General features: G+C 44.4%; 1 protein-coding gene across 1 annotated transcript in view; it reads right to left on the bottom strand.

Annotated features, from left to right (window-relative positions):
* The window catches only part of LOC117803522 (stromal interaction molecule 1-like), a 31,094-nt gene that overhangs the window by 12,537 nt on the left and 6,260 nt on the right, over positions 1 to 12,297 (bottom strand). Inside the window, exon 3 of the mRNA XM_034667603.1 lies at positions 1,073 to 1,078. Coding sequence (XP_034523494.1) covers positions 1,073 to 1,078 — 6 coding nt within the window. The remainder of the gene's footprint in view (positions 1 to 1,072; positions 1,079 to 12,297) is intronic.

The raw sequence follows: 12,297 nt of genomic DNA, 5'->3' as shown, positions 1-12,297 counted from the left end.
TCCTCTACGATTCTTACTTTGAAAGTGTTAACTCCAATTAAAACCAAAATTTCTCAACCATACACAACACCCTACCTGACTTCTTTGCCACATCAACTGGCACTTCCTCCCATTTCCAGTGATAATGAATTACTTGAAAGTCTCTGAAAGCACCAGGTTCTTCACCAGTCTAACGTCTTTGCATATGCTATTCCCTCACCCAAACATTCTACTTCTTCTCCCAGTCATTCCAGTCATCTCTTCAGACCCAAATCACATGTCAGGAACTGTATGCATGGGTAAAACGAACAGGTCTTCCTCTTCTGTGACTCCATCACAGCACTCACTCATCCTACTGTGGTATCCTCATCCGTTGACATGGCTATATCCACCGCTAGAGGAACTTTTTCCAAGGCAGCAACTATGCCTTCCCTTTTTCTCCTATATATCCAGCACCTAGCACCCAGCTCCCAGCACATATGCAGGTACACAGAACCCCTCTGAGGTCCAGTCCTTGTCATGGAATCATCCTTGATGTCATCAGACCATGACACTGGGCACATGACAGAGATCAAACCCTAAAGGTAGCATCTCAAGTTCCAGCCTTCTAGGTACCTGGCCAGAATGGCAAAGACTGGGAAACTCTGACATCTCTTGTCTTGCAAACTTTCAGGACCAAAGTATACAAGCCAGCCAAGGACTGCTGGCTGGGGAATCTTTGTCTTATGAAGAGAGGACATAAATAGGTCACTAATTTTAAAATATTTACCCAGAGAGAAGGGATCATCCTCTTAATTGGGGTCAATACTGCCATATTTTTCAGAGAATGAATACATAGCATTGGACAGAATGCATTGTGGGTAAGGATGTTTTCAAAAATTGATGAATTAGAGGGGACTTCTGGCTTGATAGCATGAGAAGCTCCATGGACCCACTATCCAGTGAAACTGGAAAAAATTATTTTTTTTAAAGCAACCATTTATAGTTTCTGGAAATGGTCCTAGAGCATACAGCAAATGAAGAAACATTTGCTCAAGAATATCTACTAAAACTCAGTGAGAACGGTGAGAATCTGTAGTACCTGAATTAACACCTGCTCCTTCTCTCTCTTCCCACTTCCAAATCAGTAAGACAGGAGCTCCACTCCAGACTGGTGCCGCCAAGAACACAGGGTTCTCTGACCCCAAGCTCCCAGCTGGAGGGCTATCTGCCTGAGAGGAGCAGGATATCAGCATTTCTCATCCTGCCTCCAGTTACTGTTGCTTAGGCTAAGTTCTAGGGGCAGTCCAGCCAAGAAGTGGGCCTACCTTCTTCCACACAACCCCCACCTTCACCTTGGACACAAAGCCACTGAGGATCCTGGGGCCCTGACTGCCACTGCCCTGGCTTATAAAACAGCAATTATACTCAGGGAGATCCAAGCCAAGACAGCCTGAAGCTACTGCCACACCTCCACTGAGTGCTCAGCTCCTAAAGGGGGGTATCACTCAAAGAGAAGCACATCATTATCCCCACCTCCAGCTCCAGAACCATGGCTCAGAAATTTTGTCTGGGGTGGAGAGCAAGCTTTACACAGAGTTTCAAACCTCTTCCTAAAGGAAATTATTTTATTTGCAACAGAATGTGAAGGAGTTCAAGACCAAGGGCATTCTCAAAAACAGTGAAGGTTGTGGTAAAAGGCATTTAGGAGGAGATTGGTGGATTCATTAGAGATAGACGCTAACTGTAGGCTGGAGAATTTGCTGGTGAGAACTGGAGAAAGAGCTGGGAAGAGCCCCCCCGGGGTAAGAACAAATCTCTAACACTTATCTCAGGAACTGTCCTTTCAGAGGAGCCCCAATATAATTGGATCCATCTGTGGAGTAAATTTATGCCCCAGAACACTGTTGAAAACAATAGAGTAATCAGATAACAACAAAGCTTAACAGCTAAATGTGGCCAGGGAAACAGAGTCAATGAGGGCCCTACCAAACCACTGTCATCCAGACGACTGTGGACAAATCCAAAGCTTTACCCTCGGAGGAGCAATATGAGAGGCTTCGGACTGTAGGGGGTGGGTGGGAATGGACTAAATAAGATCTTGCCAGCCACCAAACAAATAAACAAGCAAATAATAACAAGCCTCAGAGGGGGTTGAACCAGTACCCAGGGATGCTACAATACACTATCAGAAACATCCAGTTCCCAACAAAAATATATGAGACATACAGATTAAGAGGCAAATACGAGGGGCACCTGGGTGGCTCAGTCATTAAGTGTCTGCCTTCGGCCCAGGGCGTGATCCCATGGTCCTGGGATCAAGCCCCGCATCGGTCTCCGTGCTCCACTGGGAAGCCTGCTTCTTCCTCTCCCACTCCCCCTGCTTGTGTTCCCTCTCTCGCTGGCTGTCTCTCTCTCTCTCTCAAATAAGTAAATAAAATCTTTAAAAAAAAAAAGAAGAGGCAAATATGACCCATACATGAGGAAAAAAACACAAGCTTAGGAAACCATGAGAGCAACCAAATTTTAGATTTAACAGAAAAAGGCTTAAAAGTAGCCATTGTAAATATGTTCAAATACTAAAGGAATGTGTGATGTCACATCAAATAATAAATATCAATAAATATAAATTACCAAGAGAACCGAATGGATGTTGTGAAGTTGAAAAGTACAATATCTAAGATGAAAATTCTAGGACAGGGACTCAAACAGGAGAGCTGAACCAGCAGAAGACAGAAGTGGCAAATCTGAAGAGAGACTGGAAGAGCTCCCACAATCCAAAAAACAGAGAGAAAAAAGAATAAAAGATAATGAATCATCTCAGAAAAATGTGGCACACCATTAAACACATAGGCATAATGGGGGAATCGAAAGAAGACAATAAAGAGAAAGGAGCAGAAAAAATATTCAAAGAAACAATGGCTGGGAAATTCCCAACTGTATTGAAAAACATTATTCAGAAAGCTCAACGGACTCCAAAGAGGATAGGATAAATGCAAAGGGATCCAGAAAGCCACACTGAAAGCCAAAAGCAAAAAGAAAATCTTGAAAGCAACAAGAGAAAAATGATTTGTCACATACAAAGTAAACTCAATAAAATTAACAGCTAACTTCTCATCAAAAACAATAGATGCCAAAAGGCGGGGGGATGACATGTTTAAAGTGCTAAAAGAAAGCACTGTCAACCAAGAATCTTATACTTGCAGTGCTAAAGAAAGCACTGTCAACCAAGAATCTTATATCCAGCAAAACTATCTTTCAAAGGTGAAAGAAAATAAAGACACTTCCAGATAAACAAACACTGAGAAAATTCATTGCCAGCTGACACACCATACAAAAAATAAAGGTAGTTCTCAAGGCTAGTAAATGACCCTAGATAGTCATTTGAAACCACATGAAAAAATAAATCTGCTCCTTTTTAAATAGATTCACTCATTCACTTAATAATATTTACTGAATGCCAACACTGACCCAGGCACTATTCTAGGTGGCTAGGGATTTAACAGCAACTAAAACATATCCCTTGCCCTTATGAACCTGATATTCTAGAAAATAAATAATAGTCAATGATTAAATGATAGAATCCAGAAGGTGACTGAGTCCTTAAAAGTAAAACAAACAAATCAAAAAGAAGTGATAAGTAATGAGGGTCTGGCCAGAAATGGGTAGAGTTAACAGAATTCATTACTAATCGGGGTGATCTGGGAAAGGTCTCATCGATAAGGAGAAGTTTGAGAAAAGAAAAAATATTTGGGAACATGAGGGAATTATCAAAGTAGATATCTGGGAGAAGACTATCCTAGGCAGAGGTAGAGCTAGAACCAAGGCACAAAGACAGAAACAACAAGACGTGTTTGCGGAACAGCAAACAGTGTGACTGGAGTGAAAGACCCAGGGAGACAGGTGAAGAGCTATAATCTATAGGGAGATCGTAATGATAAGGTGGAGCCAGATCACGTAGGGCCTTCCTCATTCTTGTGGTGACTCTGGCCTTCACCCTAAAAGAAAACTGAAGCTATTACAGGGTTTTGAGCGGAGGAGTGAAATGACCTGGTTTACATCTTTTCTGTAAAGCTCTCCAGCCACTACAGTGAAAACAGACTGTAGACTTGGTGAGCTGTTAGGAGGGCTACTGGACCTCAGCGCCGGTAGGGGGTGGTGGTGAGAAATGACTAGAGTTGGGACATGTTTTGAAGGTAGAACCCCCTGGATTTATCTGTGGATGTGGGGTGTGAGAGCAAATATAGATGTTTAAGAGTATTTTGGGCTCAGGCAACTGAAACAATGGAGTTGCCTTCAACCGAGACGAGGAAGCCTTCAAGTAGAGCAGGTTTCAGATGAGGTGGTGTTTAGAATCCAGTGTGGAGTATGCTAAGATTCAGGTGCCTTTAAAATTCTTAGAAGTGGGGCACCTGGGTGGCTCAGTCATTAAGCATCTGCCTTCGGCTCAGGGCGTGATCCCGGCGTTATGGGATCGAGCCCCACATCAGGCTCCTCCACTGTGAGCCTGCTTCTTCCTCTCCCACTCCCCCTGCTTGTGTTCCCTCTCTCTCTGGTTGTCTCTCTCTGTCAAATAAATAAATAAAATCTTCAAAAAAATAATGAAATACTATTTCACATCCACAAGGATGGCTACAATAAAAAAAATTAGATAATAAGTGTTGGTGAGGATTTGGAGAAATTGGAATACTTACATTCCTGGCACAAACGTAAAATGGTTCAGCCACTTTGGAGAACAGTCTGACAGTTCCTCAAACAGGTAAACACAGAGTTACCATAAGACCCAGTAATTACACTCCTCAGTATATATCCAAGAGAAATAAAAACATGTCCACAAAAACTTGTACATGTCTATATATCGCAGCATTATTCGTAACAGCCAAAAGGTAAAAACATACTAACTGTCCATCAACTGATGAGGAAAAAAGCAAAATGTAGCGTGTCCATACAATAGAATATTCTTCAGCCATAAAATGGAGTGACGTTCTGCACATGAACGTTGAAAACCTTATGCTAGGTGAAATAAGGCAGTCACAAAGGACCACATACTGTGGCGCCTGGGTGGCTCAGTCAGTTAAGCGTCTGCCTTTAGCTCAGGTCATTATCCAGGGTCCTGGGATGGAGCCCCACATTGGGCTCCCTGCTCAGTGGGGAGCCTGCTTCCCCCTCTGCCTGCCATTCTGCCTACTTGTACTCTCCGTCAAATAAATAATTTTTTTTAAATCTTAAAAAAAAAAGGGACCACATATTATGTGATTCCATTTGTAGGAAACGTCCAGTATAGGCAAAGCTATAAATACAGAAAGTAGATGAGCAGTCGCTCAGGGCTGTGAGGAACGGGCAGACAGGGGAACAATAGCCAATGTGTATGGGGCTTCTCTCTGAGGTGATAAAAAGATTCTAAAATTAACTATGGTAATGGCTGCATATATCTGTGAATATACTCATAACCATTGAATTTTATGCTTTAAATGGGTTAATTATACGGTATGTACATTTTATCTCAATAAAGCTGTCTTTAAAAAATTGATGGGTTAGACCAGGGGCCAGGCCAATGTTTTTCTGTAAAGGACCAGTAAAGGCAGTAAATATTTTAGGCTTGGTAGACCATACACTCTCTGTTATAACTACTCCGTTCTGCCCTTCTTGTGTGAAAACAGCCATCAACAATATGTAAATGAGTAAGAGTGGCTCTGTACCAATAACACTTTGTATTTACGGAGGCTGAAATTTGAATTTATGGAAATTTCACATGCCACAAAACTCTCCTTTGCATTTTCCCCCCAACTATTTAAAAATGCAAAAGCTATTCTTAGTTTATAGACTGTACAAAAAACAGGAAAGGGGTCGTATTTTGCCGACCCCTTGACTAAATACACTTACTCCTCCCTCTGTTACAGCTTCAAGTAAAGGAATTCTCTCTCCCCTACAATCGCCATAAACAAGAATCAACTTTGATCTCCCTCTCAGTTTTTCCCCATACTACCATCCGTACGCATGGCTTTCCAAGACTCTGGGACATGCAAATCCAGCCAAGCACTTACTAGCAGGAAAACCTGGACTCCATTTCCAAAATAGAACACTTGGCAAAAGAGTTGAGGGCTCACCATGTGTTCCTTTTAAATGCCACTCACCTTTAGGCGGTGAGGGGACAAAGGAAAAGGCTTGGGAACAGAGAATATAAAAGAGTAAGACAGGGATACCTGGCTGGCTCAGTTGGCAAAGCATGAGACTCGATCTTGGGGTGGTGAATTCAAGCCCCACACTGGGCGAAGAGCTTACTTAAAAAAAAAAAAAAGAGTACGACACAGGATAAGACAAACTCAAGTTCCTCTTTACCAACCTTCCGGCTCCTAATCACTGTAAGAGAGAGAATTGAGACTCCTGTGTAAAGAGCAATACCAAATAACTGTCCTTAAGAACAAAATCTGTTAGTGTGTCATAGTACCACAAGAGAAGGCAGAGGGAGTAGTGAAGACAGTACGGGTTCTAGAAGCCTTTATTAAGAGGCATTTATTTATTCATTTGCCCAACCAGCCATTTAAATGAGCAACACTATGTGACATGTCCTGTTCTGGGATCCAAGAACACAGAGATTAATCAGACATATTTAAAGCACCAAGGTGAGGGGCACCTGGATGGCTCAGTTGGTTAAGCATCTGCCTTCAGCTCAAGTCATGATTCCAGAGTCCTGGGATCGAGTCCCACATCAGGCTCCCTGCTCAGCAGGGAGTCTGCTTCTCCCTCTCCAATTACCCCTCCCCCTGCTCATGCTCTCTCTCGCTATCTCACTCTCAAATAAATAAATAAATCACCAAGGTGAGACATACAGAGTCAGTCCTTGAAGGCAAGAACCACTATTATATGCGGAGGCTATGGCTGAATCTGTCCTCAATTCCAAGGACAGAGCCCAGAAACTCTCTCTCCAATCCTTCCAAACCCACACTGCCTCAGACCCCACTCCGAACTAATCAGGGAGCTTGTTCACCCTCCTGGAGACACTGGGAGGCTTGTGAAGTGACACACAGGACAATTCTCACAGATACAGCTCGAATCCCATCTCTGCCACTTACTCACAAAGTCACAGCAAGCCTGTAAAATGCAGACAACTCACGGTGACGATGTGGAGAAACTGAGATCATGGAAGACACAGTTCCTCACAGTGTCAATATGTCAAAGATGCTTCATAAATGTTTGACTCTTTTGAACGCAGCTCCCTTGGCAGGAGGGCTCATACTGTGGAGAATGGTGTGTCCTGAGGGAACCAGCCCCCGGCCTCTAGAAGTCCCAGAGACTTCTAATCTTAGCTCCTGCTCCTCAACATGCCAGCTGGCTAGATGAAAGATGGGCGAGTCAGCACCACACTGCTGAGCACACGCCCATCCGACCTACCCCTGGGAGGGCCTGGCATTGCTGGGCGCCGAGGGGAAAGAGAAGCAGCTGGAGAACACTACTAATGACATTTTCATGCAGCATTATGGGTCCCAAAGGATACTTACCATCCATGATCTTATTGGAGCCACAAAGCAGCCATCAAAGATATCTCTATCTTCTAAAGAATCTATTCCTAGACCCCTCCCCACTTGATGTCTCCCAAACTTGCCGTATTGTTTGCCTACTGCCTGTGCTCACAAAGTTCCTCTCTCCTGGGGTGCCCCTCCTTCTTTTCATCAGTAAATCTTGCTCATCTTTTAAAAACCAAGTTCCAGTTTCACCCGCTCTGCAAAGCCCGCTCCTAACACCCCAGCAGTCAGAATGAGAGCCATCTCTGTTTACAATCCTTCTAGTTCATCATCTTTGGGTTAAAATCCAAGTTCCTTAGTATGGCAAGAATCTGGCTAAGGCCTGTCATTCCCACCTCACCTCATCTCCACCCTCTCCCTCCCTGTCCCACTGTTACATTCTATGCTCAAGTTAAATAACCACTGACTTCACACATCACACTCACTCCTTCACTGGCTATCCCCTTCCCCAGGTTAACCCTCTGCATCTCTCAAAATTCATCTCAGGCATCACCTCTTCTGGGTTGTGTTTCCTGGCATCCCAGGATAAGTGAAATTCTCCCCTTTTAAAATTCCAGGAAAAAAAAACCCAGAGTATAGGGTGCCAGTCTCTCATCACAACACCTATTAGGACTTGTATGTTCTTTTGTCTCACTAACATGTGAGCTCCCTGCAGGCAGAAAATTTTGTCTTCATTATTAGTCTTTGCATATCCAGCATCCAGTACAGAGCAGACACAAAAATGTGTTTGGAGAAGGAAGGAAGGAAGGAAGGAAAGGAGGAAGGAAGGGAGGAAAGGAGGAAGGGAGGGAGGGAGGGAGGGAGGGAGGAAGGGAGGAAGGAAGGAAGGAAGGAAGGAAGGAAGGAAGGAAGGAAGGAAGGAAGGGAGGAAAGTGGGGGAGAACGTAAGAACAAATAAGGGAAGGGTCACAAATCCTCAGGTGGATCAGCCATTACATGGAAAACCAATTGTTTCTAATGCCATAAAGAACAATGAATGTGATGCAGGTGCACAAACGTGCACAGACGTGCATAAATAAACACAAACACCAGGTAGGTCTGAAGGCAGGCAAGGCCTTGGGAACCAGCCACCGACTCCTCCTTAGACAGGAAGTTCAGAAACTTACATGGGAAGCAGGGCTTTTCTCTCTCTCTCTGCGGGCTTGATCATTCCTGGCCGCTAGATGACCCTCCCTTGCATTCTGCCTGCCACCTTGTCAGGTCCAGATCCAGCTTAGATTAACAGCATCTTTGGATTCCCGATTATACTTCTGCCTCTGTTTTCACCTCCAGGTCCTGCATACTATACTGCTGCCTAACCATTTGCTCTTAACCGTCTCTTTGACTCTTGACCTGGCTTATGGGCTTTCTCTCAACTCCTATGTCCTTGGCTCTGTGTTTCTCTCCTGCCTTCACTTCTTATCAAACAGAGATGTCTAAATACAGAAAGACACATACAAATACAAAAAGGCATAAAAATGATGTATACACACATGCAAAGAAACAAACACAAGGCACATAAACACAGCTACACATATAGAGACAGAGGGGGGGGTCTTATAAGTCTACCTAATCCCTGTCATCAGCAGGATTGAGGTCCTGAACAGACAAAGCAGACTCACCAACAACGAGGGGAGAAGGAAAACAACAGTTTGCATAGTGAGAAAGAATTTCCCTGTCTGTCAAAGCAAACCAACGGCTGGGTTTTTCTGGAAACACGAGCGGTCCCATCTGGGGGAGCTGCTGCTTCATCCTGTATCTGGCCAAGGCACTAGGACAGACTGCAAACTAGGCCCACTCCCTCTGATGTGTAGCTCAGCTTGTCTGGCCACTGGTCCCCTGCCCTGAGTGCCGGCTGACAAGGCGTCTTCTGCTCCACCAGCACATGTTACATGACCTCACCCTTACTCCTCTCTCAACTCCCACAGTCCTATGCACACCACCATCACGGCCCTGAAAATGTGCTATTGTCACTGCCAGGTCACAGGTCTGCCTCTCTCGTTAACCTGAAGGCTTAGCAAAGAGTGTCTTATTCTCATCTCTACTTTGCAGATGAGGAAAGTGAGGCTCCAAATTACTTGGCCTTACAGCTCTGCGTTGCAAAGTTTGGATTTGAATTCAGGTCAGCCTCCAAAGCTTATGCTTAGACTTTTAAAAAGGCAATGTCCAAATAATTTATTCTAAGAAACTCACAAGAGTTTGGGCTGAAGGCATGAGCAAGGCTACAGAATTTGAGCTCAATGGGCATTGGGAGGTGAATGCTACAGCCACCCTATAATTAAGTATTTACAAGAAAAAATGGAGACAGGTCATTTCCTTGGCCTAAGGACCAGGTTTCACCTGAAGAATGTGTCATTCATGGTATCACTCATCTCTGTTCTGTCCAAAAGGCCTGAGCAGACTTCAATCTGTGCTTTGCCTAAATTAGGGCAGGGGGTCAGAATGTTCTACAAGGCAGGAGATAAGATGGTGATTGCACCAGGAGACTGGCAGGAAGCTAGAAGGCAAAAAACCAGAGAGAGGCCTCCAAACTTTAACAATCCTTCAGGTCAAAGAATTACTGCAGCAACAGAAATGTGCACATCGAAACCTATGCCGAGGTTATCTGAAAAACTGTTTGCAACTGTTTCTTTTCTGCCCTATTTTTGCATATAGTAAACTGAAGGGGGGGAAAAGGTAAAAGCTCCAGGCTGTCAAAGCTGTTCAAAGAGGAAGGAAGGGAATCTATGTTCAGGATTGGGTCCAGGGACCAAGGGGAGAGCTCTGCTTCCCAAGGGGCCAGCATGGCAGCTGCAGTGGGAATCAGGGGGAGGCCCTGAGCACAAGGTGAATCAAGGAAAAATAAAACCAGGGTTACTTAGCCAGCTGCCTCTGACATCTCCCCTCCTGGCGCTCCGTGTAGTAAGTGCCAAGAATTTGATTCAGGTTCCTGGTATGTGGGTGAGAGGGAATTACCACCTGCGTTCTCCCATAACTTTCTTGCCATCTTAGCTTTCCCATAAGTGACAGCTATAAAAAAGAAAAGAAAAGAAAAGAAAAGAAAAGAAAAGAAAAGAAAAGAAAAGAAAAGAAAAGAAAGAAGGGAGGAAGGGAGGAAGGAAGGAACCGAAGGAAAGAAAAAGAGGAAGGATTCTCCCAAAGAGAATGCCCCAGGGCTCTTCAGTCTGGTGTCCTCAAAAACCATCTATACCCACCCAGAAACAGGCAACCTAGCTCTCAGTTAGCTAAGCAAGGATCTCTGCTTCCAGATATCGTGGTGCTTCAGACTTGGAAGCACCCCTGCATATCTGTCAAAGTTAGGGGTGGGGCAAATGGAGATAGAACTCCGCATGGTTTTCAACGTGGTGTTTTTTTTTTTAAGATTTTATTTAATTATTCGACAGAAAGAGAGACAGATCACAAGTGGGCAGAGAGGCAGGCAGAGGGAGAGGGAGAAGCAGGCTCTCCGCTGAGCAAGGAGCCTGATGAGGGACTCAATCCCAGGATCCTGGGATCATGACCTGAGCCGAAGACAGACGCTTAACTGACTAAGCCACCCAGGCGCCCCTCAAAGCATGTGCTAGAGAGCCCTATGGGTGCCCGTGGGTTGGGCTACAGCAAGACAAGTGGGAGGTGACCGCTATACCAACCAGTGTTGTAGTGACACTTTTATTTTTTCTAACATCTTTATTCGGATACAACTTACACACCAATTTAGTGTACAACTCAAGAGTTGTTAGCATTTTCAGAGGTGTGCCACCATCACCACAAGTTTAGAGCACTTTCATCAGCCTTATGCAGATCTGAGTTGCAATAACCCCCAAAACAGATAGCTATGAGCTAATTCAGTCTGTTCCTTATTGGTTATATGGGAAAATCAATGCCTATCCCACAGGTTTCTTGTACAGATTCCGTGTGAGAGTGTACGGGAGCAGTGGCAGGGACAGAGGACACGGCACTACCACTGTGAACAAAACCACAGGCCGGGCACTGTCTACACAGGATTTCATTTCATCTTTGCTAGGATCCTTCAAGGCAGAGACTACTGTCCCCATTTGACCATGAGAAAATGAAAGCTCGCAGAGATGTAACAAATTTTCCAAGGTCATACAACTAACAGTTGGTGAAAAATACACCTAAACCCCTCATTTTTCTTGCTCCAAAACCTGTGCGTACTTTTGTACAGTACACAGCCTTTCAGAAATCTTTTTTTTTCTCTTCTTCATCTCTGCCCTCCTTATACATGGGTTTCTCTAAATCTTTCCTATTATTTTAACGACAGTGATTTTACCACCATCCAGATTCTGTATGTGACTCCTGCATAGGGTAGAGGGCTAGGGAGGAAGTCACAGAGGTCAGACATACACATCATACACTAAGGAAGCACGGTCACGTCTGGATCCTAGACCCCCAGCACTCCTAGACACGGCCCACCACTGACTCAGCCACCATCCTGGCCAGGAACTCACAAAATCCAAAGCACCCTGTCCCCATACTGCTGGCCAGCCAACCTCGTACTCTCACTCTGCCCTAAGCAAACAATGTAAGGGGCACTTAGGGATAAGATAGGATCATCGCTTTCAAATCAAATTTCAAAAAAACTTATCACCTTTGTGTGTAAGGCCCTGCACCAGGTACTGTGGGAGAAACAGTGGTGAATAAGATCTGCTTTCTGGCCCTGGAGGCGCTCCGAGTCTAACAGGACAGACAGCTAATTACAATACAGAGCAGAGCAATATGCCAAAGGAGAGATCCATGCCAAGTACTCTGGAGCTCGGAAAAGGAAAAATCACTTCCCACTGTAGGGAAACAACAAGATTTCTAGGAGAAAACATTTAATCTAGGCCAGCAGTTCTTA

This window comes from Ailuropoda melanoleuca, chromosome 8 (genome assembly GCF_002007445.2).
Source record: "Ailuropoda melanoleuca isolate Jingjing chromosome 8, ASM200744v2, whole genome shotgun sequence".
In the NCBI taxonomy this organism is placed as follows: domain Eukaryota; kingdom Metazoa; phylum Chordata; class Mammalia; order Carnivora; family Ursidae; genus Ailuropoda; species Ailuropoda melanoleuca.
The sequence above is the reverse complement of the archived record's forward strand: the minus strand, read 5'-3'. Positions and strand labels throughout refer to the sequence as shown.